Source organism: Macaca thibetana, chromosome 4 (genome assembly GCF_024542745.1).
Source record: "Macaca thibetana thibetana isolate TM-01 chromosome 4, ASM2454274v1, whole genome shotgun sequence".
NCBI lineage: Eukaryota > Metazoa > Chordata > Mammalia > Primates > Cercopithecidae > Macaca > Macaca thibetana.
Genome location: NC_065581.1, coordinates 57,737,469 through 57,764,970, shown reverse-complemented (window position 1 = coordinate 57,764,970; position 27,502 = coordinate 57,737,469). Strand labels below are relative to the sequence as shown.

The window sequence follows — 27,502 nt, the reverse complement described above, 5'->3', positions numbered from 1 at the left end:
TAGATTTTTTTTTAAAATCATAGGGTACAGTCTTCACTGTGATCATAAAATGGAATCATGTAAAAAGCAAATGAAACTGGAAGTGGTACCAGGAATGTGTGCCACATAATTCCAAAAATCCAGAATCTCTTTATTTTCCTTTCCTCTTTTTTTTGCCTCTGGATCCTGCCACTTTCAAATCAAAATGTCCAATTTTTTTTTCCTCTGAGGATAGAGCTTGATTGTCTACCACAAAAATCCCAGATATTAGAATCTCAAAGAACTCTTTTCTTTTCATGAGTGTATTATGACAGTTGCGTGTGTGAGAGAGATTGCGTACTTCCTGGGACATTCTAGCTTAAAGCAGCAAAAGCAAAACACAAATTAGTGGGACACTTGTTTAAAGAATGTCTACATGCAGCCAACAAATATCAGTCATAACAATCCTAAAGACATTCCTATTAAAGTGAAGGATAAAATAAACATATTTGTAACCACTACTATTATTTCTGAAGTCAATAAGCAATGCTATGAGATAAGAAAAAGAATGCTAGTCATAAATGTTAGAAAGAGGAGGTAAAATGATCATTATTTGAAGAAGAAACTTTTTCCCCTATCCAGACAACCCACTTGAATCAAAAAAGTAATTTGGACACATAAAAAGGAATACATAAATATATGTTTTCTATACAGCAATAGTCAATTATAAAAATAAAATAATGTCCCATTTATGGTAGCAACATGTAAAGTAAGAACATACAAAATACATAGAAATTAAATTAGTGAGTGTGTGGGGCCTACATCAAAAATGCAAATATTTACTGAGGAGAAAGAAAAAGTATATGTTAACCTGATCTTGTTATTGGATTGGAAAAATAAGTTTTTTTTTTTTTTTTTTTAATACTTTAAGTTCCAGGGTACATGTGCATAACGTGCAGGTTTGTTACATATGTATACTTGTGACATGTTGGTGTGCTGCACCCATCAACTCGTCAGCACCCATCAACTCGTCATTTTCATCAGGTATAACTCCCAATGCAATCCCTCCCCCCTCCCCTCTCCCCATGATAGGCCCTGGTGTGTGATGTTCCCCTTCCTGAGTCCAAGTGATCTCATTGTTCAGTTCCCACCTATGATTGAGAACATGCAGTGTTTGGTTTTCTGTTCTTGCGATAGTTTGCTGAGAATGATGGTTTCCAGCTGCATCCATGTCCTTACAAAGGACACAAACTCATCCTTTTTTATGGCTGCATAGTATTCCGTGGTGTATATGTGCCACATTTTCTTAATCCAGTCTGTCACTGATGGACATTTGGGTTGATTCCAAGTCTTTGCTATTGTGAATAGTGCCGCAATAACATACGTGTGCATGTGTCTTTATAGCACCACGATTTATAATCCTTTGGGTATATCCCCAGTAATGGGATGGCTGGGTCATATGGTACTTCTAGTTCTAGATCCTTGAGGAATCGCCATACTGTTTTCCATAATGGTTGAACTAGTTTACAATCCCACCAACAGTGTAAAAGTGTTCCTATTTCTCCACATCCTCTCCAGCACCTGTTGTTTCCTGACTTTTGATTGATTGCCATTCTAACTGGTGTGAGATGGTATCTCATTGTGGTTTTGATTTGCATTTCTCTGATGGCCAGTGATGATGAGCATTTTTTCATGTGTCTGTTGGCTGTATGAATGTCTTCTTTTGAGAAATGTCTGTTCATATCCTTTGCCCACTTTTTGATGGGATTGTTTGTTTTTCTCTTGTAAACTTGTTTGAGTTCTTTGTAGGTTCAGGGTATTAGCCCTTTGTCAGATGAGTAGATTGCAAAAATTTTCTCCCATTCTGTAGGTTGCCTGTTCACTCTGATGGTAATTTCTTTTGCTGTGCAGAAGCTCTTTAGTTTAATGAGATCCCATTTGTCAATTTTGGCTTTTGTTGCTGTTGCTTTTGGTGTTTTAGACATGAAGTCCTTGCCCATGCCTATGTCCTGAATGGTATTACCTAGGTTTTCTTCTAGGGTTTTTATGGTATTAGGTCTAACATTTAAGTCTCTAATCCATCTTGAATTAATTTTTGTATAAGGAGTAAGGAAAGGATCCACTTTCAGCTTTCTACTTATGGCTAGCCAATTTTCCCAGCACCATTTATTAAATAGGGAATCCTTTCCCGATTTCTTGTTTCTCTCAGGTTTGTCAAAGATCAGATGGCTGTAGATGTGTGGTATTATTTCTGAGGACTCTGTTCTGTTCCATTGGTCTATATCTCTGTTTTGGTACCAGTACCATGCTGTTTTGGTTACTGTAGCCTTGTAGTATAGTTTGAAGTCAGGTAGCGTGATGCCTCCAGCTTTGTTCTTTGGACTTAGGATTGTCTTGGCAATGTGGGCTCTTTTTTGGTTCCATATGAACTTTAAAGCAGTTTTTTCCAATTCTGTGAAGAAACTCATTCATAGCTTGATGGGGATGGCATTGAATCTATAAATTACCTTGGGCAGTATGGCCATTTTCAAGATATTGATTCTTCCTATCCATGAGCATGGTATGTTCTTCCATTTGTTTGTGTCCTCTTTGATTTCACTGAGCAGTGGTTTGTAGTTCTCCTTGAAGAGGTCCTTTACATCCCTTGTAAGTTGGATTCCTAGGTATTTTATTCTCTTTGAAGCAATTGTGAATGGAAGTTCATTCATGATTTGGCTCTCTGTTTGTCTGTTACTGGTGTATAAGAATGTTTGTGATTTTTGCACATTTATTTTGTGTCCTGAGGTTTTGCTGAAGTTTCTTATCAGCTTACGGAGATTTTGGGCTGAGACAATGGGGTTTTCTAAATATACAATCATGTCATCTGCAAACAGGGACAATTTGACTTCTTCTTTTCTTAACTGAATATGCTTGATTTCTTTCTCTTGCCTGATTGCCCTAGCCAGAACTTCCAACACTATGTTGAATAAGAGTGGTGAGAGAGGGCATCCTTGCCTTGTGCCAGTTTTCAAAGGGAATTTTTCCAGTTTTTGCCCATTCAGTATGATACTGGCTGTGGGTTTGTCATAAATAGCTCTTATTGAGATACGTTCCATCAATACTGAATTTATTGAGCATTTTTAGCATGAAGGGCAGTTGAATTTTGTCAAAGGCCTTTTCTGCATCTACGGAGATAATCATGTGGTTTTTGTCTTTGGTTCTGTTTATATGCTGGATTATGTTTATTGATTTGCGTATGTTGAACCAGCCTTGCATCCCAGGGATGAAGCCCACTTGATCATGGTGGATAAGCTTTTTGATGTGCTGCTGGATCCGGTTTGCCAGTATTTTATTGAGGATTTTTGCATTGATGTTCATCAGGGATATTAGTCTAAAATTCTCTTTTTTTGTTGTGTCTCTGCCAGGCTTTGGTATCAGGATGATGTTGGCCTCATAAAATGAGTTAGGGAGGATTCCCTCTTTTTCTATTGATTGGAATAGTTTCAGAAGGAATGGTACCAGCTCCTCCTTGCACCTCTGGTAGAATTCAGCTGTGAATCCATCTGGTCCTGGACTTTTTTTGGTTGGTAGGCTATTAATTATTGCCTCAATTTCAGAGCCTGCTATTGGTCTATTCAGGAATTCAGCTTCTTCCTGGTTTAGCCTTGGGAAAGTGTAAGTGTCCAGGAAATTATCCATTTCTTCCAGATTTTCTGGTTTATTTGCGTAGAGGTATTTATAGTATTCTCTGATGGTAGTTTGTTGCGTAGAGGTGTTTATAGTATTCTCTGATGGTAGTTTGTATTTCTGTGGGGTTGGTGGTGATATCCCCTTTATCATTTTTTATTGCATCTATTTGATTCTTCTCTCTTTTCTTCTTTATTAGTCTTGCTAGCGGTCTATCAATTTTGTTGATCTTTTCAAAAAACCAACTCCTGGATTCATTGATTTTTTGGAGGGTTTTTTGTGTCTCTATCTCCTTCAGTTCTGCTCTTAGTTATTTGTTGCCTTCTGCTAGCTTTTGAATGTGTTTGCTCTTGCTTCTCTAGTTCTTTTAATTGTGATATTAGGGTGTCCATTTTAGATCTTTCCAGCTTTCTCTTATGGGTATTTAGTGCTATAAATTTCCCTCTACACACTGCTTTAAATGTATCCCAGAGATTCTGGTATGTTGTATCTTTGTTCTCATTGGTTTCAAAGAACATCTTTTTTTCTGCCTTCATTTTGTTATGTACCCAGTAGTCATTCAGGAGCAGGTTATTCAGTTTCCATGTAGTTGAGTGGTTTTGATTGAGCTTCTTAGTCCTGAGTTCTAGTTTGATTGCACTGTGGTCTGAGAGACAGTTTGTTATAATTTCTGTTCTTGTACATTTGCTGAGGAGTGCTTTACTTCCAATTATGTGGTCAATTTTGGAATAAGTATGATGTGGTGCTGAATAGAAAGTATATTCTGTTGATTTGGGGTGGAGAGTTCTATAGATGTCTATTAGGTCTGCTTGCTGCAGAAATGAGTTCAATTCCTGGATATCCTTGTGAACTTTCTGTCTCGTTGATCTGTCTAATGTTGACAGTGGGGTGTTGAAGTCTCCCATTATTATTGTATGGGAGTCTAAGTCTCTTTGTAAGTCTCTAAGGACTTGCTTTATGAATCTCGGTGCTCCTGTATTGGGTGCATATATATTTAGAATAGTTAGCTCTTCCTGTTGAATTGATCCCTTTACCATTATGTAATGGCCTTCTTTGTCTCTTTTGATCTTTGATGGTTTAAAGTCTGTTTTATCAGAGACTAGGATTGCAACCCCTGCTTTTTTTTTGTTCTCCATTTGCTTGGTAGATCTTCCTCCATCCCTTTATTTTGAGCCTATGTATGTCTCTGCATGTGAGATGGGTCTCCTGAATACAGCAAACTGATGGGTCTTGACTCTTTATCCAGTTTGCCAGTCTGTGTCTTTTAATGGGAGCATTTAGTCCATTTACATTTAAGGTTAATATTGTTATGTGTGAACTTGATCCTGCCATTATGATATTAACTGGTTATTTTGCTTGTTAGTTGATGCAGTTTCTTCCTAGCCTCGATGGTCTTTACATTTTGGCATGTTTTTGCATTGGCTGGTACTGGTTGTTCCTTTCCATGTTTAGTGCTTCCTTCAGGGTCTCTTGTAAGGCAGGCCTGGTGGTGACAAAATCTGTAAGCATTTGCTTATCTGTAAAGGATTTTATTTCTCCTTCACTTATGAAACTTAGTTTGGCTGGATATGAAATTCTGGGTTGAAAATTCTTTTCTTTAAGAATATTGAATATTGGCCCCCACTCTCTTCTGGCTTGGAGAGTTTCTGCCGAGAGATCTGCTGTTAGTCCGATGGGCTTCCCTTTGTGGGTAACCCGACCTTTCTCTCTGGCTGCCCTTAAGATTTTTTCCTTCATTTCAACTTTGGTGAATCTGGCAATTATGTGTCTTGGAGTTGCTCTTCTCGAGGAGTATCTTTGTGGCATTCTCTGTATTTCCTGAATTTGAATGTTGGCCTGCCCTACTAGGTTGGGGAAGTTCTCCTGGATGATATCCTGCAGAATGTTTTCCAACTTGGTTCCATTTTCCCCCTCACTTTCAGGCACCACAATCAGACGGAGATTTGGTCTTTTTACATAATCCCATACTTCTTGCAGGCTTTGTTCATTTCTTTTTCTTCTTTTTTCTTTAGATTTCTCTTCTCGCTTCATTTCATTCATTTGATCCTCAATTGCTGATACTCTTTCTTCCAGTTGATCGAGTCAGTTACTGAAGCTTGTGCATTTGTCACGTATTTCTCATGTCATGGTTTTCATCTCTGTCAGTTCGTTTATGGCCTTCTCTGCATTAATTATTCTAGTTATCAATTCTTCTACTCTTTTTTCAAGATTTTTAGTTTCTTTGCGCTGGGTACATAATTCCTCCTTTAGCTCTGAGAAGTTTGATGGACTGGAGCCTTCTTCTCTCATCTCGTCAAAGTCATTCTCCGTCCAGCTTTGATCCGTTGCTGGCGATGAGCTGTGTTCCTTTGCAGGGGGAGATGCGCTCTTATTTTTTGAATTTCCAGCTTTTCTGCCCTGCTTTTTCCCCATCTTTGTGGTTTTATCTGCCTCTGGTCTTTGATGATGGTGATGTACTGATGGGGTTCTGGTGTGGGTGTCCTTCCTGTTTGTTAGTTTTCCTTCTAACAGTCAGGACCCTCAGCTGTAAGTCTGTTGGAGATTGCTTGAGGTCCACTCCAGACCCTGTTTGCCTGGGTATCAGCAACAGAGGCTGCAGAAGATAGAATATTGCTGAACAGCAAGTGTACCTGCTGATTCTTGCTTTGGAAGCTTCCTCTCAGGGGTGTACTCCACTGTGTGAGGTGTGGGGTGTCGGTCTGCCCCTAGTGGGGAATGTCTCCCAGTTAGGCTACTCAGGGGTCAGGGACCCACTTGAGCAGGCAGTCTGTCTGTTCTCAGATCTCAACCTCCGTGTTGGGAGATCCACTGCTCTCTTCAAAGCTGTCAGACAGAGTCGTTTGTGACTGTAGAGGTTTCAGCTGCTTTTTTGTTTTCGTTGTTGTTGTTGTTTAGCTGTGCCCTGTCCCCAGAGGTGGAGTCTACAGAGACAGGCAGGACTCCTTGAGCTGCTGTGAGCTTCACCCAGTTCGAGCTTCCCAGCCACTTTGTTTACCTACTTAAGCCTCAGCAATGGCGGGCACCCCTCCCCCAGCCTTGCTGCTGCCTTGCCAGTAGATCACAGACTGCTGTGCTAGCAATGAGGGAGGCTCCGTGGGCGTGGGACCCTCCCAGCCAGGTGTGGGATATAATCTCCTGGTGTGCCTGTTTGCTAAGATCCTTGGTAAAGCACAGTATTGGGGTGGGAGTTACCTGATTTTCCAGGTGTTGTGTCTCAGCTCCCCTGGCTAGGAAAAGGGATTCCCTTCCCCCTTGAGCTTCCCAGGTGAGGCGATGCCTCGCTCTGCTTCAGCTCTCGCTGGACGGGCTGCAGCAGCTCACCAGCACTGATTGTCCCGCACTCCCTAGTGAGATGAACCCAGTACCTCAGTTGAAAATGCAGAAAACACCTGTCTTCTGTGTCACTCGCGCTGGGAGTTGGAGACTGGAGCTGTTCCTATTCGGCCATCTTGCTCCGCCCCGGAAAAATAAATTTTGTAAAGATATAACTTCTCCCCAGATTTGAAAATTACTCAAGTATAATTCCAATCAAAATCTTAAGAGTTTTGTTCTTTTTATTTTGTTTTTGTTTGTTTGTTTTGGTGAGACAGAGATTTACTCTTGTTGCCCAGGCTGGAGTGCAAAGGCACGATCACAGATCATTGCATCCTCTGCCTCCCAGGTTCAAGCGATTCTCCTGCCTCAGCCTCCCGAGTAGCTGGGATTACAGGCATGTGCCACCATGCCCGGCTAATTTTGTATTTTTACTAGAGACGGGGTTTCACCATGTTGCCCAGGCAGATCTCGAACTCCTGACCTCAGGTGATCCACCTGCCCCGGCCTCCCAAAGTGCTGGGATTACAGGCATGAGCCACTGCACCCGGCCAATCTTACCTAGCACATTGGTAGGTAGCCTTACCCTCTTTCTCCTTCTCCTCTGAGACAGCAAACAATGTAACAAGGAAAATTTAGGAACAAAATATAGAAGATTTTTAAAAATTGCCCTTTTTTTTTTCAGCAGGTAGGTCACATAAATCCTGCAAAGTCAAAAGGAAAAGCAATTAAAATTAAGAAAATGCAAAGAGAATATCAAAGTCCTTTATGAATAGCAAATCTGAGAGCCTCAGCAAAACAATACTTCCTATAAAGGAGGAACTCACCAGGAAATGCAAAATCGTCAACTCAAAAATCTAACAACTGAGTGGGCACAGAGCTGTAGAAGCTGAGCTTCAGCAAAAGTCATGAGGATGGAATGCAGAGAGAAAAAGCACAGAGAATATCTAGAGGGCTCTTAGCAGCACTCTCAGAAAGGCCCAGCAAAAACATACTCCCTGAGGTGAAGGGCTCACATGAAGCTGCAGGTGCTGAAGGGCCTGGGGAGTGCAGGCCTGGTGACAGAAGCTCTTCCAGATTCACTATGGATCAGAGAACAGGGATACACACACACAAATTTCCCAGAAAAGCCACATCTGCCAGAATCAGTGGTCTCTATGACAATAAAGAGAATGCCTTGGAACGTTTAAAGCCTGGAAGAAAACCCCCGGTCCTCCCACCATCCATGAATCCACCTGCAAACTGCTGGTCCAGGAAACTCCACGTCACTAAAATATGTGTTCAAGAAATGCTGTGGCACAGCATCAATACAAAGATTTTATAAGAAAAAATGTGAGAAAGCTGCAAGATTCACAAATGCATGAAAAACATTCACAAGAAAAATGCTGTCATTGAAGAGATAAAAATGCTGACCACACATCTACCACAGAGTAAAATTCTTAATGAACTGTTCACCTCCATATAGGCAGAACTCATGAGTTAGTTAAGGTTTGTTGGAGCACTCTGACTGCACTACCTTTGGATTGAAAATATCCTTCCTATTCAGAGAACACAAAAATATTCATCAGCTTATTTTTATTTTATGACTTCAACTTTTATTCTTTATTCCATCTTTAATTTTTTCTAGAATTTTGTTTGAGGTAGGAATATAACTTAACTTTTTCTCATACATCAACCATATTTTTGGAATGGAGAAATATGTATCTTCAAAGAAACCGTTATGCATGCTTATTTGACTGGTAGAAATTCTCGGGATTGATGCAACACTGTGTTACACAGGGTGGAATCTACATCAGCTTCTTTGGCAAGCCTGTTGCTCCCTTAGGGGAGCCCAGCAGTGTTACTGATGTCTTACACAGCACATGTCTCTGTGTGCTCACCACCAGGGAGGCTGCAGATTCTCCAACAAAATCCAATGCTGTATTTAGAACTTTGTTTCAAGTACATATAATATCTTAAAAAGCAAATTTTTTTAAAAGGGCCAATTCACAGTATTGTTTTATAGTATTTGAAGTATTTGTAAGTTGTTTTTATATCTACTAGGTGTTTTTGCTTAAAAATAAAAATTGTTAATAATAGCTATTATTATTTAGAAATAACATAATCTGCCAGGCACAGTGGCTCACGCCTGTAATCCTAGCACTTTGGGAGGCTGAGGCAGGCAGATGGCTTGAGGTCAGAAGTTTGAGATCAGTCTGGCCAAAATGGTGAAACCCTGTCTCAACTAAAAATACAAAAATTAGCCAAGTGTGGTGGTGCGCACCTGTAATCCAAGTTACTCAGGAGGCTGAGACAAGAGAATTGCTTGAACATGGGAGGAGGAGGTTGCATTGAGCCAAGATTGTGCCACTGCACTCCAGCCTGGGGAACAGAGCAAGATTCCATCTCAAAAATAAATAAATAAATAAAAATAACATAATCTATTTAGAGGATTCCAGCATAGAAAAAGTTAAATTATTTTACATTTATCTCATGTGATTTTAAAAATACTTTCACTGGGAAAATTTTAAATAGGAAGTAAAACAAACCCCCCCTTCCATACACAAATACTCAGCAACCAGCTTAAAAAATTATCCACAATTCTATCATTTTTCTAGTAATATTTGCTGATTACTTATTAAGTGTCTAACAATTTCCCAAGTCTGCTTTACCTCATTCAAGAATCCAAAAAACCAAAAGAGCTAGGTCAGAGGCAGAATAACTATGAAACTTGAAGGGGTACCTTCCAAAAAAGGAGCCACAGAAATATCTCTTCACATTTATATATTTTTGTTAAATTTGCTTTTTTTTTTTTTTTTTTTTGAGACGGAGTCTCGCTCTGTCACCCAGGCTAGAGTGCAGTGGCGCAATTTCGGCTCACTGCACCTTCCGCCTCCCAGGTTCAAGCAATTCTCCTGCCTCAGCCTCCTGAGTAGCTGGGACTACAGGTACACACCGCCATGCCCGGCTAATTTTTTATATTTTAGTAGAAATGGGATTTCACCATATTGCCCAGGCTGGTCTTGAACTCCTGAGCTCAGGCAATCCGCCCACCTCAATCTCCCAAAGTGCTAGGATTACAGGTGTGAGCCACCGTGCCCGACCACAAAAATATTTTTACCATAGTCAGTTAAGACTATCATCTCTTTCATTTCAGCTGCACCTTCTGTGTATTTTCCCTTCCTGTTTTAACCATATAGTGGCAGTAGACATTTCTGAGCTCTTGTTAAAGAGTGACTGGGATATATTTGTGTACTTTGAAATTTCTTCCATGTATAGTTAAACTATTGCTGGCCATCTCAGTTGGGAAGTCTTCTGGGAATACTTTGAATGGTCAATTCAAACAATATTTAAGAGCAGTCACTCCAGGGAAAAATGAAATGCTGTGAAATCTTGTAGTTCAGATGTGACTCTTAATAGGAGTTTCCCCATATGTGATAATAATCCTAAAAATTACACTGTATATTAATCACAGTGGAGAATTGGAAAGAAACCTATGTAAACTGTCAAAAATAAAAAAGCAAATTTCCATCAACTATGCTAGAGGATACTGTAAATTATCCTTCTATACTTCTATAGAAAAAGATATTACAGAATTGTCAAATGGAGACAATCAATGCATATATAACCAAAAGAAAACTAGGGGCCAGGCATTAATCTGGCTCACATCTGTTATCCTCGAACTTTTGGAGGCCAAGGTAGGTGGATTGCTTGAGCTCAGGAGTTTGAGACCAGCCTGGGCAACATGGTGAAACCCTGTCTCTACAAAAACATACAAAAATTAGCTCAACATGGTGGCACTTGCCTGTGGTCCTAGCTACTCAGGAGATTGAGGTGGGAGGGTCTCTTGAGCCCAGGTGGTGGAGGTTGCAGTAAGTCGAGATTGCACTTTAGCATGGGCAACAGAGTGAGACCCTGTTTCAAAAAAAAAAAAAAAGAAAAAAAAAACAAAATGAAGGAAAAAATAATTGTAGAGCTGAAATAAATAAAAAGATCATGTATTTTTCACCTCTATATTTTGTAATATTAACTTTTAAATATTGTGAAGATTATAATGATTTATTTTCTTAATCTAAATATATATTTCAAATCATTTCTAATGGTATATTCACAATTTTGTGGGATTATTTTTCTTAGAGTGTGTCAAATTCAATAACCAACAGGCCCCATAAAACCTGAAACTAGGCTGGGTGTGGGGGCTCACACCTGTAATCCCAGCATTTTGGGAGGCTGAGGCAGGATGATCACTTGAGCCTAGGAGTTTGAGAGCAGCCTGGGCAACAGAAGAAGACCCTGTCTCTAAAATTATTTAAAACTTAGCTGGGCATGGTGGTGCGTGCCTGTAGTCCCAGCTACTTGGGAGGCTGAGGCAAGAGGACTGCCCAAGTCTGGAAGTTCAATGCTGCAGTGAGCCATGACTGTGCCACTGCACTCCAGCCTAGGCAACAGAGTGAGACATTGTCTCAATAGATAAATAAATAGAACTGTTCAAGATACAATTATTATCCTTGTTGAAAGATAGATAAATTAATACTCAGAGACATCAATCAACTCTCCCAGGCCATTTTGATATTAAAAGGTGGAACATGGCCAGGCACAGTGGCTCATGCCCGTAATCCCAGCACTTTGGGAGGCCGAGGCAGGCGGATCACAAGGTCAGGAGATTAAGACCAGACTGGCCAACATGGTGAAACCCCGTCTCCACTAAAAATACAAAAATTAGCTGGGCGTGGTGGCGTGTGCCTGTAATCCCAGCTACTTGGGAGGCTGAGGCAGGAGAATCACTTGAACCAGGGAGTTGGAGGTTGCAGTGAGCCGAGATCGTGCCACTCTACTACAGCCTGGCGACAAAGCAAAGACTGTCTCAAAAAAAAAAAAGGTGGAACATAATTTAAAATCACATTTTTCAGGCCAGGTGCAGTGGTTCGTGCCTGTAATCCCAGCCCTTTGGGAGGCCAAAGCAGGAGGATCACTTGAGGCCAGGAGTTCAAAACCAGCCTGGGCAACATGGCAAGACCCAGTTTCTATAATGAAAATAAATAAATAAATCACATTTTCAGTTCCCAAAACATTCAATAACTTTGGCTATCTGTTCATAACAAACTGTGACCCTGGCAATTGACTAAACCTCTTGAAATGTCAGTTTTATTACCTACAAAACAAAGAGACCCAATTAGATAATCTTTAAATTGCCCTTTCATAACCAGGCCAGTGGCAGTTACCTTGAGCTCAGTACCAGACAGAGGGCACAGACTCCTTATAACTTAAAACTATCCTGAACAAAGCGGGGAGCCAGTAAAACCTTTTCAGTAGAGAAATATGTTAGACTTCATAGACCAGCTAACCAACCACCCATTCCCAATTCTTTCTCCATTGTCTACTTCTAATACAGACGCTATGGAAGGTAAAAGCTTACATTCCAACATTCCCTTGCAGTGAGTATGGCCATGCTGACACAGTTCTAGCCAGTGAAATATAAGTCTGTTTGGAAAAGCTTCTGGCAAAGCTTTTGACTTCCTGATGAATACACAGGGCTTGATCCAGGACTTGCCATGTTGTCTTAAATCGAGCATCCCTAAAACTGTGCCAGGCATCCTGCAATTACGAGGGAAAGACCAAAATCACCCCAGATAACACAACAATGACACTATTGAGCTACTCAAGCAAAGACTGTAGCCATCTCTAGATCTAGTTGTCTGAATGTCTTCCTAATAAAAGTTATATAAAAATAAATGTAAACTTTTGAATAGTCAATCCTTAGTATGAAGGATATGTTAGTATTAACAAGGGGCAACAATGAAGGCAGACAGACTTGTTAGAAAGTTATTACATTACTCTAAGCAAGAAAAATAACGACTTGAACCAAGAACCAAGATAACTACAGTAGGAGAGGTGGAAGAGACAGGGCAAGGTGGATGAAGAAAAGGTTTCAAATATCTTCTACATTTCTAGTTTGAGCATCAAGGGAAATGGTTGGGCCATTTTTCAAAACAGGTATGATGAGGGATGAATAAATTCAGCTTTGGACCTATTCAGTTTAAGATGCCTATGGAACAACAATGTGAAACTGATGAAAAGACGGTTGACTATGGATCCTGAAGTCAACAGTAAGGTCTAGATTGGTGAAACTTGGTTTTGAGAATAACTATCATATAGGGTAGTGCTCTCTAATACAACTATACTGCAAGCCACATATGTAATTTTTTTTTTTTTTTTTTTTTTTTTTTTGAGACGGAGTCTCGCTCTGTCACCCAGGCTGGAGTGCAGTGGGGTGATCTCGGCTCACTGCAAGCTCCACCTCCTGGGTACATGCTATTCTCCCGCCTCAGCCTCCTGAGTAGCTGGGACTGCAGACGCCCACCACCACGCCCGGCTAATTTTTTATATTTTTAGTAGAGATGGGATTTCACCATGTTAGCCAGGATGGTCTCGATCCCCTGACCTCATGATCCGCTCACCTCTGCCTCGCAAAGTGCTGAGATTACAGGTGTGAGCCACTGTGCCTGGCCCACATATGTAATTCTAAAATACAGTGATTATTTTATTTAACCAAATATATCCAAAATATTATTTCAACATATTATCAACATAGTTAATAAATGTGATAATTTGCACGTTAAGTCTTTAAAATCTAATGTGTATTTCACACCTAAGGCACATCTCAATTCCTGTTTTCATCATACTTGAGTGTATATACATTTCATAAAATTCACAGATGACAAAGTAGACTCACAAACCCAAATTGTTCCAAACATAGTTATCATTTTCTTTTATTTTTCATATCCACACTAAAAAAAATCCCATTTATCTTTTTCAAAATAATTGATTTGACTTCGGACCAAAAGCATATCAGTTTGAAAACATTTGCCTAAGTTAGGTAAATTCAATAAATCTTATGTAAGCTCAGTACTGTTAACACTGACTTCAGAGTTACTGAGTATACTGAAAAGCAACCCTAAATTTAATCAATAATGCATTTTAAAATTTTTTCTTAGTTTTTACAGTAAATTTACATGACATTATCAAATACAATGAAAAATTCAAGCATACTGACTCATGTTAGAAAAATGAGTAAAATTAATCTTACTGATTTTTATTTTTAGAAGTTTTGATTTCAATATAAACTCTAGTACTTGTCTAGGACAGGCACATGTAAGCTTTTTCCTATCCTTGGAGCTTCAAATTTAGATCATTCATATGCCATAGGATATTGGGTAGAAAAATTAAACTGCCATTTTTGGTCTTTGATTATTAAACATCTGGCTAGCATTCCCGTTACTGGAGAAAATCTTGGAGTTAACAGTACAGTAAGTTTTGTAGAGCTCCTCCACAATATGACCGACAGGGTACATAAGATCACTAAATTAATCTCTTAATTCTTTCCGCAATCCTATAAGCTGGTGTTGATTTGTACCATGTGCACTTATACAATGAGCACTTAATTGTACCCAACAAGTGACAATTTGTTGTAGAGACTATTTTTAAAAAACTGAGCATAAATATTGTCAAACCATATCATTTAGTGGAATGAAGAAATAACAGAAACATCAAGTTTGTTTTAAAATTCTAATGGAATCTGATTTTTTTTAACCTAACTTAGCTGGAGTGCCATTTATTGTGACAGAAAGTAGTTTTTTTCTCATTTAGCTGAAACTGGTTTTTTTGTTTTTTTTTTGTTTTTTTTTTTTTTTTTTAGACGGAGTCTCGCTCTGTTGCCCAGACTGGAGTGCAGTGGCGCGATCTCGGCTCACTGCAAGCTCCGCCTCCCGAGTTCACGCCATTCTCCTGCCTCAGCCTCCGGAGTAGCTGGGACTACAGGCGCCCGCCACCACGCCCGGCTAATTTCTTTTTGTATTTTTAGTAGAGACGGGGTTTCACCATGTTCGCCAGGATGGTAGCTGAAACTGTTATAACATGGGTAGAGATTTTAAAACAGTTGCATGAGATGGGCGCAGTGTACTATCATGAGATGGGCGCAGATGCCTGTACTATGGGCATTTTGGGAGGCCAAGGCAGGTGGATCACTTGAACCAGGGAGTTTGAGGCTAGCCTGGGCAACATGGGGAAACCTTGTCTTTACCAAAAATACAAAAACTAGCCGATGGTGGTGGCATGTGCCTGTAATCCCTATTACTTGGGAAGCTGAGGTGGGAGGATCACTTGAGCCTAGAAGCAGAGGTTGCAGTGAGCCAAGATCGTGCCACTGCCTGGGCGACAAAGTAAGACCCTGTCTCAAAATAATAATAATGATAATAATAATTAAAAGTTAATTATTAAAAAAAAGCTGCATAAATTTGCCTTTTTTTTTTTTGAGATGGAGTCTCGCTCCATCGCTCAGGCTGGAGCGCAGTGGCGCAATTTTGACTCACTGCAACCTCCGCCTCCCGGGTTCAAGCAATTCTCCTGTCTCAGCCTCCCGAGTAGCTGGGACTACAGGCACCTGCCTCCATGCCTGGCTAATTTTTGTATTTTTAGTAGAGGTGGGGTTTCACTTTGTTGGTGAGGCTAGTCTCAAACTCCTGACCTCAGGTGATCCACCCACCTCGGCCTCCCAAAGTGCTGGGATTACAGGTGTGAGCCATTGCACCCGGCCATAAACTTGACTTTTGAAGCCATCAGTTGAAATCATTTCTTCATAATTTTTAAGTCCTATGAGACACAACATAGTGTGTTAGTTGGGTAGTTTCTCAAATTATGAAACTGTTCTAAAACTACAGAAATGTACTTATGATTTTTCAGATTTAGAATCAATTAATCTTTAATATTGCTAGGTCCTATATTCTAAAAGCAATTGTTTGGTGGCTTAACAAAAAGCCTTGTATTTTTTTTTTTTTTTTTTTTTTTTTGAGACAAAGCCTCACTCCGTCACACAGGCCGGAGTGCAGTGGTGTGATCTCGACTCACTGCAACCTCTGCCTCCTGGAGTCAAGCGATTCTCCTACCCCAGTCTCCCAAGTAGCTGGGACTACAGGCACATGCCACCACGCCTGGCTAATTTTTTGTAGTAGAGATGGGATTCACCATGTTAGCTAGGATGGTCTCGATTTCCTGACCTTGTGATCCACCTGCCTCGGCCTCCCAAAGTGCTGGGATTACAGGCATGAGCCACCACGCCCGGCAAGGCCTTGTTCTTTTTAATAACACATCTTATTTAGGCTTTTACTCATAATTTTCTAACAATTTCGTCAACTGAAATATTTTCACATTTATCTATTTAAAACTAGTCCTCGGCCAGGCATGGTGGTTCATGCCTATAATCCCAGCACTTTGGGAGGCCAAGGCAGGAAGGCTGCTTGAGCCCAGGAATTCAATATCAACCTGGGCAACATGGCAAAACCCCATTTCTACAGAAAGATATAAAAATTAGCTGGGTGTGGTGGCATGTACCTGTATTCCCAGCTACTCAGGGGTGAGGTGGGAGGACTGCTTGAGCCCAGGAGGAAGAGGCTGCAGCGAGCCATTGCAGTCCAGCCTGGGTGATATAGCAAGACCTTCCCCTCTCCCATCCAAAAAAACCCCCTAATTCTTTCACGCAAGAATCTCAGCTATTCTGCTGGGCATGGTGGCTCACTCTTGTAATCCCAGCACTTTGGGAGGCCGAGATGGGCGGATCACCTGAGGTCAGGACTTTTGAGACCAGCCTGGCCAAAAAGGCGGAACTCCATCTTTACTAAAAATACAAAAAATTAGCCAGCCATGGTGGCGGGCACCTGTAATCCCAGCTACTTGTGAGGCTGAGGCAGGAGAATTGCTTGAACCCGGGAGGTGGAAGTTGCAGTGAGCCGAGACTGCACCACTGCACTCCAGCCTGGGTGACAGAGTGAGACTTTGTCTCAACAACAACAACAACAAAATTAGCCAGGTGTGGTGGCACCACACCTGTAATCCTAGCTACTTGGGAGGCTGAGGGAGGAGAATCGCTTGAACCCGGGAGGCGGAGGCTGCAGTGAGCCAAGACTGCGCCATTGCACTCCAGCCTGGGGAACAAGAGCGAAACTCCTTCTTGAAAAAAATAACAACAAAAAAAGAATCTCAGCTATTTCACATCTGGCCAAACTTACAACTTTAGTTCCTTCTAAAATTGTTTTTAAAAACTCTTGTTAATTCTGATTTCAGGTGACTTAATTTCATTGATTCTTTTTGGCATATGAAATATAATTTACCCAATTCATTCTACATCTGCTGAAGTCTCAATTTTCCTACTTCATCTTTAATTGTTTCTTAAACAGCAGCTTGTTTTGCTCTGCCACAGCAAACTGCAATTGCCATTCATTGTCAAATCTGCAACATACCTTCGAGTCTCTTTACTGTTCCAGTTGTACTAGGTTCTGCATCTCCACTTGATTCTTTTTCAGTATGCCTTCATTTTAAATTTAAAAATTTGCTCATATTCATGTGTAAACTAGAAAAATAATTTAATCATGATTAAAATAAGTATTTCAATTACCAGTTACAATTTACACAGGAATCACTGTAATTCCTGTTGTTTGCATAAAATATTCTGATACACATGATGTTACATCAATTCATAGAAAAAATAACTTGCATTGAATCCATCTGCTGACAGCAGTATCATATCTATGAGCAATACGTTTATATTCAATATTGGAAATGACACACAAGTTTGACAGGCACACTACAACAACCATATCTTATGCAAGGTAACAGAGTAAAATGTCTACCTGAAAAACAGTAAAGCTAAGCAGAAAAATATTTTACATCGTTTCAGTTTTCTTAGGTAAAATTAAATACATTAAAATTTTACTTTTAGTCCTTAAGCTGATCAGCCACATGTAGCTAGTGGCTACCATACTAGATAGCACAGATATGGAAATGAGAAAGACAAGAGCCAAAAGGCTTATAGTTTTTATTCCATTTCTCTTTTATTTGATATAACCTCCAGGGCTTAGAACTTATCTGAGTCCTGTTATTTTTTGCATCCTTAAAGTAAAACAGTACAAAATTATAAATAGTGTTTGTTCTGTACAGAACTTCATGGAATACGTATTATGACCCATTCTAGGAAACATGGGCCAATGTCTAAAAACCTATAGCTCCTAAAACCAATCTTCAAGATTATCTTCTTAGAGAACGCCTTTTAAACAGCAACGTGCTGACAAAAGTTTAACTGGCTTTCCAAAAAAAAAAAAAAACTTTATGTACATAAAGGATGTGCAGTACATAATTTACAGATGATAAAAAACATATACAATATTCTATTGTAAGTTCCATAAAGCCAATTGATTCTCATGGAAGACTTTTGTTGACTTTTGCCGAACTCTTGTATCTGTAGCCAACCTGTGGTTGCAATTTGACCAGGATTTTACAAATGGTGTTGCATCCCAATCTGCTAGTTCTTTCCCCAATAAATTTATTGTCATTAAATCTGACACATGATCTATTGTCAAACTATTTCTCACCCTTGTACAAATTATGTTCATTAAATGGAAACCCCTTTCAGCTTCAGCACTATTGATTGCAATGGTGCTAACTATCTTTTTAGCTTTTTGTATAGTTGCAGGAATTGAAACATTGTTTGATTTTATATTATTATTTACAAATTCCCGAAAATCATTCAAATCAACTTCACATTTTAAAATTTCACACAAATGAAATAATTTTTTTTCACCAGCTATCCATGGTGAAGTTATTTCTTCATAAGGCCATGTAGAAGGTTCTAGCAAATCAAAGTAATTAAAAATACTTTCATGGTTTCCGTCAGATAAAAGGCGTAGGTTCATGTGCTGAATTATATTGTCTAGTAATATATTCCTAGGAAGAGCATTAAATTTATTGTTTTTATTAAATGGAATATCTTTAAACTTATCTGACTTGATCAAATCTTCAATTTGAGATTCATACTTTCCAGTACCAATTTTTAAATTTTCCAAAGCTCTTATGGTACGTTTGATCAATTTTTGTGCTTTCTGAATATTAGTTGATCTTGACTGTAATGCAGTTGAAAGTACTGAAAATTCTTCAAGAATGTCAATCATTAAAGCAAGGTCTTGTAAGAAATTAATGTTAGCTAATCTCTTTGCCAAACCACAGAAAGAATGAGAAAAATGCATATATAATATAGGATATGCATGCCATACAGCAGTAGCAGCTTGTAAACTACATGCTGCCCATCTTGGTCCCATTACCCGACCAATTTTAATAATTTCAGTTTCAAGTTCTTTAGCTACAGTTCCTAGAGGGTTGGTTTGATTTTTATTAGGTTGATGATAAATAGAATAAATTTTATCAAGAAATATTTTAAAATGATTAATTTGTTTTATTTCAGATATAGAATCATCAAGTGACAATTGTAATCGATGATTTAAACAGTTCCAAATGATGATTTCAGGAAAATTTTCTAACAATTTTGTAGCTACTCCAGACCTTCTTCCCAGGATTGTATTAGCACCATCAGAACAAAATGCAATTAAATTTGCTTTCAAATATTCATTTGTAAAACCACAATCATTTAAAGTAGTCAATAATGTATTGAAAATATACTCTGCTGTAGTTGACACCAATTCTTTTAAAGCCACAAATAACATAACAGGTGCAGGAGCTGACTGAATTGTGCACTGGAGATAAATCACTAGGGTGCTTTTCTTTGAAACTGTAGATGCCTCATCAATTATGATACAGATTTTGGCATTCTCTTCTATAATATTCTTAAATATCTTCATCTTCATTTCTTTTGCAATATGTTCTGCTATTCTTGTTGCACTGTAACGTGTATTCAAACAATTTACCTCTCCATTTTTTTCCTGTAATTCTATTGCCCCCTCAATATCAGATAAAGGTCTATTATGTTTTACTAAACTGTAAACAGTATTGAAAACTTTTACAGTAGCATCAATATTTTTATTATTTTGTTTATGCACTAAATTAGAAATTGAATCATTTGTTGATTCCTTTAACAAATCCTGAATTTTACCATGGGCTTTAGAAACATCATGTTCCCTAATTTTTTTTCGTAGAGAAGCTTGCCTAGTAGTTTTATTACTGCCATTAGGGGTTACTAAATATGCAATCCATTCCTTGGACACATGGACATGCTTTTCTGCTTTCGATCCCAAATGCCGAACTGTTGAACAATCCTTACATCCTAATTTACCTTCTTTTATTTCAAGCCATTTGTATTGCTCTGTAAACATAAATGCTTGTTTTTCATTCCAACAATCTGGAAGCACAAGATTATCTATTTCTTCCTTTGATGAACGTGATGGCTTTTCTTCAATGATTGGTTGTTCAATATACTCGAAATGTGGTTCCTTTGCCTTAGACAATTCACAATGATTTTTGCTCACTTCATTATTTTCTGTGTCTGTTTTCACCTTCTTCATATTTAAAAAATGCAAAAAATCACCCTGTCGTTTTGGCATTTTAGGAAATAGAATCTGAAAAATAATTTTACATATGTAAGTAAAATTCAAAAATAATGTAAAAAGTTCTCTTATTCTTTATCTAATTTTGGAAATAAATTTTAAACTTCAACATTTAACCTGATTTTCAGTTTATATCTATAATATCAATATAACTTGCTATTTCTTGAAAAAACCACTATTAATTTTTAAAATTCTACAACCAACAACAGTTTCACAAAATTTGACTATGAATTATTATCATCCAATTAGCAAAAAGGTTGGTCATATGATTTGCAAATAAGTATGCTATTTGCACCTCCCCATAGCAACATCCTCCCATGCTCAAGTCCCTTGTATAAAATGAAGTATTTGCACTCAACCTTTGCATATCTTCCCGTATACTTTAAGTCATTTCTAGATTATTTTTAATACTTAATATAATATGCCACAAAATAGTTTTTATATTACTTTTTAATGTGTATTTTATTATTGTATTTTTATTTATTATTTTAAAAAATATTTTCCATCTACAGTTGGCTGAATCCACGGATGTGGAACCCACAGTATATGAAGGGCTGACTGTAGTAGCAACATGAAGGGTGGATAATATTTTCAATTACATTAATGAATAAGATGAAAGTGAAACAATAAAGACATATATTAGAGTTCTACTCATTCATCAATGACATCAACATCCTTCTGAACTAATGAAGAGTTAAAAAAATTTTTTTTTTTTTTGAGATGGAGTCTTGCTGTGTCACCCCAGCTGGAGTGCAGTGGTGCGATCTCAGTGCACTGTAACCTCCACCTCCCGGGTTCAAGCAATTCTCATGTCTCTGCCTCCCGAGTAGCTGAAATTATAGGCACACGCCACCACACCAGCTGATTAGTTGGGACTATAGGCATGCACCACCATGCCCGGCTAATTTTTGTATCTTTGGTAGAGATGAGGTTTCACTATATTGGGCAGGCTGGTCTCGAACTCCTGACCTCAAGTGATCTGCCAGCCTTGGCCTCCCAAAGGGCTGGGATTATAGGTGTGAGCCACCACGCCTGGCTGAGTTTTGGAATATTGCAAAGCAACTTCCTCAATTTTTTGTATCGCATTTAGTCTAGCAGAGACACATCACACTTTAAAATTTAATCTGCATTAACATTCTATCCTTCACTTTCTTAAATTTAATCAACAAATAATAACTCAAACTCTAGTTTGTATTTTACTGATTACAATGGGATAATGTTCTACCAATACTGCAGCAGGACACTATTTATTAATAGTTTTTCTACCAATAGATGCAAATAACCTCAAGTGCACAGATAGCAAGAAATGATGTATTAAGTATTACGTTAAATATAATGAACATTTATGTACTTGTACATTTATATACTTTAATTTGTAATAACTGCTCTGTTTACAATCAGCTCACAAAATTTCTGAAAGTTTAACAACTAGATTTTTTTTTTTTGAGATGGAGTCTTGCTCTGTTGCCCAGGGTGGAGCGCAATAGCACAATCTCGGTTCACTGCAACCTTCACCTCCCAGGTTCAAGCTATTCTCCTGCCTCAGCCTCCCGAGTAGCAGGGATTATAGGCACGTGCCACCATGCCTGGCTAATTTTTTGTATTTTTAGTAGAGACGGTGGTTTCACCTTGTTGGCCAGGCTGGTCTCGAACTCCTGGCCTCAAGTGGTCCAACCGCCTCAGCCTCCCAAAGTGCTGGGATTACAGGCGAGAGCCACCATGCCTGGCCAACAATTAGTTCTTATGATCCAGTTCAAGCCACCTCCAACACACTACTGCACTTAACAAGAAAACTGAACAAACACAAATATAATGTGCTTACATCACTATAATAGGTGCTAGGGTTTTCATTATCACCACAGACCAGATCGATGTATTCAAGAACAGGTCTCGATGGTCCTTCCTAAAAAGGAAGTGGGCAAATTTACAAGTCATGAACAATCATTCAAATTAAACTTAAATTTAACAATTAGTGGGAGATTTTTTTAGTTGGAATCGGCAAAGATTCTCAAGAAAATCTTGCAAGTGGCACAGACTAATTAGAAACAAAAGGGGCAAAGGGGCTGGGAGCAATGGCTCATACTTGTAATCCTAGCACACTGGGAGGCCAAGGCAGGAGGATCACTTGAGCTCAGAAGTTCAAGACCAGCCCGGGCAACATAGTGAGACCCCAACTCTACAAAAATAAAAAATCAGATGGGTGTGGTGGCTCACACCTGTAATCCCAGCTACTTGGGAGGCTGAGGTGCGAGGATCACTGGAGCCTAGGAAGGTGGGGCTACAGTGAGCTATAATTATGCCATCACATTCCAGCCTAGATAAAATTTAGAGCAAGACACTGTCTCAAAAAAAAAAAAAAAAAGCATGGGAAAAGAGTCAGAGTACATTAACATGTAATAATGTTCCTGCATGTAGATTCCTTTCAAAATGGGAAATAGCACAGACATTGATTTAAAAAGATACAGATTTCAGCTAGGCACAGTGCCAGTCTCAGCTGCTCAGGAGGCTGAGGCAGGAGGATCACTTGAGCCCAGGAGTTCAACTCCAGCCTGGGCAACACAGTGAAAAACCCACCCCTGGCTCTACCTCATTAAAAAAAAAAAGATATAGATTTCATAGTACAATTTTTTTTTTAACTGAAACGATTATCAGTAATCTCTTAGATAGCTAACTTCAAAATAACGAAGGTCTTTGATAACCCTGCTTTATCCTCCACATCACTATACAGCCAAACATCAAACTCTGAATCTTCTTGATCCTTTCTTTACATATACACTACCCTCATCATAGACCAGGCCATAAATGCCCTAGTCAAAAGTCTAGATTTTATTCTATAGGCAAAGGAATCAATAAATAACATCAAGATGGGAACATTATTAGAGCTGTTTCAAGAAGGTTAACCACATAGGAGAGTATGTGGGAAGAATACAAACAAGATAATCAATCTAGACAAATAGCAATGTGGTACAAAAATAGCGATGGCAAGGAGGAAGTAAACTTCCCTGTATATGTACTATATTTCAATAAAATTTACATCAAGGTAAGGGCTCTTTTTATATCCCCAAATCTTTCATCATTCCTTTCTTTCAGCATATTGTTTATTTTGGAGGCTAGGTACATGACAGAACACAAAGAGGATTCTGTGCCACAACGCAGAATGAAGCCTGGATAATCAACATTTATATGAAAAGACTAAGGAATCCAAAGCAGAATATATCAAGACGTAACACATTTTTTTTTCTTTTAATATGAAGAACCCACAAATAGAGAACTATACCCAGCAGCATTGCATCTTTACTGGATGGTACTATAAAAAACACAGAGAAATAAGCATATCCTGGTAGAGCCCAGTATAGGATGGGGTTACAAAGGAAAGTTGTCTGAGTGCATTTTAAAGTAGAATTAAGTTATTGTCTTTTACGTGGCACCACTGAAATGCAACAGGGATGTTTTACTATGTTCTTTCTGGTACTGCAATTACACTGACAGCATGTAAGTCACTTTTCCATATAAGAGCTGTCAAACCTTTGATCCTCTATTTTGAACAGGGTTAAATATAAAGGGTTCTATCATGCTGGATACACAAAATATTTTATGAAAAGATGCAGAAGAATATTTATATTTAAAATAGAATTTAAAGTAATTTAAACCTCAGCTAAACACAGCCTATATATTAACTCAGAATTTAAAATATAGTGATTTGTTCCTCAGGATATTACACAAATCTATACCTATTTACTTTTCCAAACTTAATTTTGTACAGCCCATCTGTGTTTCTCAACGATACATGGATCATGAATCAGACGAGTGTCACTTCTACATACAGATGCACAAAAACTCATCAAGATCATCTGTCCCAATTATTCCTGTTTTTATACCAGTTAAGAGGAACCAAAATTATTTTTCCTAAAGACCCATGAAATCCTCTTCCCAAATGTTTCTCGTTAAAAAAAAACAGAAACCACTGCTCTTCGATTTCGAGTTACATTGCTTACTCCATAACCGTGAAGGCAGAGTAGGCAAATAATACCCCTTGGTACCATCAATATTTAGAAAGGTTACCAAATGTCAGGAACAAAATATACACACAATATTAATTGGGAAAAATGTCCAGAAAGTGACAGTATAAAGAACTTCTACACAAAACGAAAACAACGATGTTAACAAAACAATGTTTAGGGAGGAAATTTTAATTTAAAAAACAAGTGACTTACAAAGTCACCCTAAACCTACAAAAACTAAAAAACACAGAAACATTAGACACTCCATTAAAGAAAACTTCTACAGCTTGAATACCAAACTGCAACTAACTACGGCATTCCAAAAGAGGAGTTTGGGACAGAACTATTTTCTGCCTAGTAGCTGAGATACCACTTTACACAAAGCCTTTCTAAAACTCCAATAACTATGGATGAAAATCATCCCAAAATACATCATAAAACACCCCCTTCTGCTTTGGAAACCAATGCTGTACAAAGTGTGCTCAGAAATCCACATGTCCCTGCACTTGTCTGAAAATGAGAATTCCTAGGCCCCACCTTGAAATTCTGATTCGGTAGGTCTGCAGCGGGGCCCAGGAATCTGCCTGTCTATACTTACTAAGGCTTGAAAACTACTGTCCCAAAGGGAAGAAACTCAGAAAAATAGAGCATGTTCCCAGTGATGCAGGATTCTTCATTATGAGCATCAACCGTACTATGCTGTAACATGATGATCTCAGAGGTTAGCGAAATCTTCAAGCTATTTGCCTTCATGTTAGAAGCACCATAACGCTAAGATTCTGGGCTCTCGCAACCCTTCCTGTTTTCTACGACCTTGCTCATCATTAGCTGCTCCTTCCTCTGTGTCGCCTTTAGAAGTTACTCTTGCTCCATTTCAAAACAGCGTCTTAGAGACCAGCGTTTTATCTTAAGTCTAAATGAAAGGTAGTGGGTGAGATTAAGTGTACAGCACGTTCTTTAGGCCATGCTCTTTGTGATGGCTACGGGGGTGGCTCAGACAGCTCTTTTGGTAAAGATCCCAATCCTGTGCCATGCTCCACAGTGTCTAGCATGTATTAGACACTCATAAACATTAAATGACCAGGTGAGGTAAAATTACATAAGGGCTCACCATAGTCTTTTACTCTGGGAAAAACCCAATCATCAGTTGCTACTTACACTGACAAACTGAATGTCGTCTTCATTTTCATCCGTTGTTGACTCAGATGCCTCAGGGCCAGCTGGAGGGACAGATTCTATTATCTATAAAAACAAGCCAAAACATGCTTATCTGTTCAGCCACATTCTTGTAGGAAGAGAGCGTTTCCGAAAGGAACAATTAAAAACAAAGAGCTCTTGAGGAAAACGAACTGAGCACAATTTCACGCAAACCCGACCAGGAACAGAACTCGAGCAATCGGCTCTTGCCACAGCATGTGCGGAGCTGCAGGGACTCAACGCTGAAAACGCAGTACCAGCCTCTCAGAATTCCCCTTATCTACTCCAGAAGAAGGACTCTGGAATTCCCCTTATCTACTCCAGAAGAAGGAACGCAAGCTCAACACCGAAGGGCAATCCTGCCTTAAAACGTCGCTCCCACTGGCCCAGCGGGGGCCACAACGAACGCCGGGCCCCGTGCGGGGGGACGGGCGGCCATTGTTGCTGCGGGTTCCTCGCTCAGACACGCACCAGGCCCCAGAGCTGGGCTCGGCCCAAGAGGCTGGAGAGGTCTCGCCCAGAGGCTGCGATGGAGCACCAGGCCTCAGACCGCAGAAAACACAAACCCTTCGCGGTTCGCCTCTGAGAACGCCAGGGCCCTCACTCGACTACTCACCTCCGACCCCGGGTCTCCCATGTCTCCGACGGCCGTGCTGACAGCACCACTGCTCCTGCTGTCCCTGCCGCCGCCGTCGCTGCTGTCCCCGCCGCCGCAGCCGCCACGACTCCCCTTCCCGCCCTGCACCGCCTCGCGCTACCGGGACCCGCCCCAGCGTGAGCTCCGAGGCCCCCAGCGGAAAGAGACGAAAACCGCTTCAAAACACGGGCGGCCCTCACTGGCCCGCTATCCCCTCAGAGCCGCTTTCTCTCATTCCCGGGCTTCCTTCCCTGCGCCGCGTAGGATGCTGGGATGGTAGTTCCTACCCGCCGGGCGACCGCGGCGCGCGACTCCCCCGCGCGTGGATGAAGAATGGAAAAGGAGTCTGAACTACAGCGAAGGTGTCTTCCTTCGCTGTTTAGTAGGTGTCTTCCTTCGCTGTTGCTCTACTAAAATAGAATGGAAAAGGACTCTGAACTACAGCGAAGGTGTCTTCGAAGGTGAACAAGCAGTGTACCCTGTACCCAATGTCTTTAATCCCTCACCCCCTCCTACCCTTTCCCCTGAATCCCCAAAGTCCTGTGTATCATTCTTACGCCTTTGTGTTCTCATAGCTTAGCTTCCACTTATGAGTGAGAACATACAACATTTGATTTTCCATTCCTGAGTTACATTACTTAGAATAGTAGTCTCCAGTTCCATCCAGGTTGCTGTGAATACCATTATTTGCTCTTTTTTATGGCTGAGTTCTCTTCCATGGTGGGTGTGTGTGTGTGTGTGTGTGTGTGTGTATACACCATTTTATTTATTCTCTTGTTGATTGATGGGCATTTAGGATGGTTCTATATTTATGCAATTACAAATTATGCTGCTATAAATATGCATGTGCAAGAATCTTTTTTGTATAATGACTTCTGTGGGTATTGCATTTCCTAGTAGTAAGCTTGCTGGATCAAATCGTAGATCTACTTTTAGTTCTTTAAAGAATCTCCACACTGTTTTCCACAATGGTTGTACTAGCTTACATTTCTACTAACAGTGTGAAAGTGTTCCCTTTTCACTACATCCATGCCAACATCTGTTATTTTTTGGTTTTTTGATTATGGTCATTCTTGCAGGAGTAAGGTGGAATCGCATTGTAGTTTTGATTTACATTTTCCTGAAAATTAGCCATGTTGAGCATTTTTTCCATATGTTTGTTGGCCATTTGCATATATTCTTTTGAGAGTTGTCTATTCATGTCCTAAGCCCACTTTTCAATGGGTTTTTTTTTTCCTTGCTGATTTGTTTGAGTTCTTTGTAGATTCTTGATATTAGTCCTTTGTCGGATGTATAGATTGTGAAGATTTTCTCCTACTCAGTGGGTTGTCTGTTAACTCTGCTGATTATTTCTTTTGCTGTGCAGAAGC

General features: G+C 39.5%; 2 protein-coding genes across 7 annotated transcripts in view; one reads left to right on the top strand and one right to left on the bottom strand.

The window, feature by feature from the left end:
• The window catches only part of DST (dystonin), a 1,587,602-nt gene that overhangs the window by 982,556 nt on the left and 577,544 nt on the right, over nucleotides 1-27,502 (top strand). The gene's annotated exons all lie outside the window — the stretch shown is intronic.
• ZNF451 (zinc finger protein 451) overlaps nucleotides 1-27,502 on the bottom strand; it is a 376,340-nt gene that overhangs the window by 102,658 nt on the left and 246,180 nt on the right. The window contains exons 1-4 of one of the 6 annotated variants that reach the window (XM_050788779.1): nucleotides 26,112-26,398; nucleotides 25,457-25,540; nucleotides 22,120-22,200; nucleotides 17,778-20,309 (exon numbers count right to left, since the gene is read on the bottom strand). The exons of 1 other annotated variant lie outside the window; for it this stretch is intronic. In XM_050788779.1, the coding sequence (XP_050644736.1) occupies nucleotides 18,132-20,309; nucleotides 22,120-22,200; nucleotides 25,457-25,540; nucleotides 26,112-26,132 (2,364 nt within the window). In that variant the 5' untranslated portion in view covers nucleotides 26,133-26,398 and the 3' untranslated portion in view covers nucleotides 17,778-18,131. Of the gene's footprint in view, nucleotides 1-17,777; nucleotides 20,310-22,119; nucleotides 22,201-25,456; nucleotides 25,541-26,111; nucleotides 26,400-27,502 lie in introns of those variants that run through there. 4 more of the 6 variants (XM_050788780.1, XM_050788775.1, XM_050788772.1 and 1 more) reach the window with 4 other exon arrangements.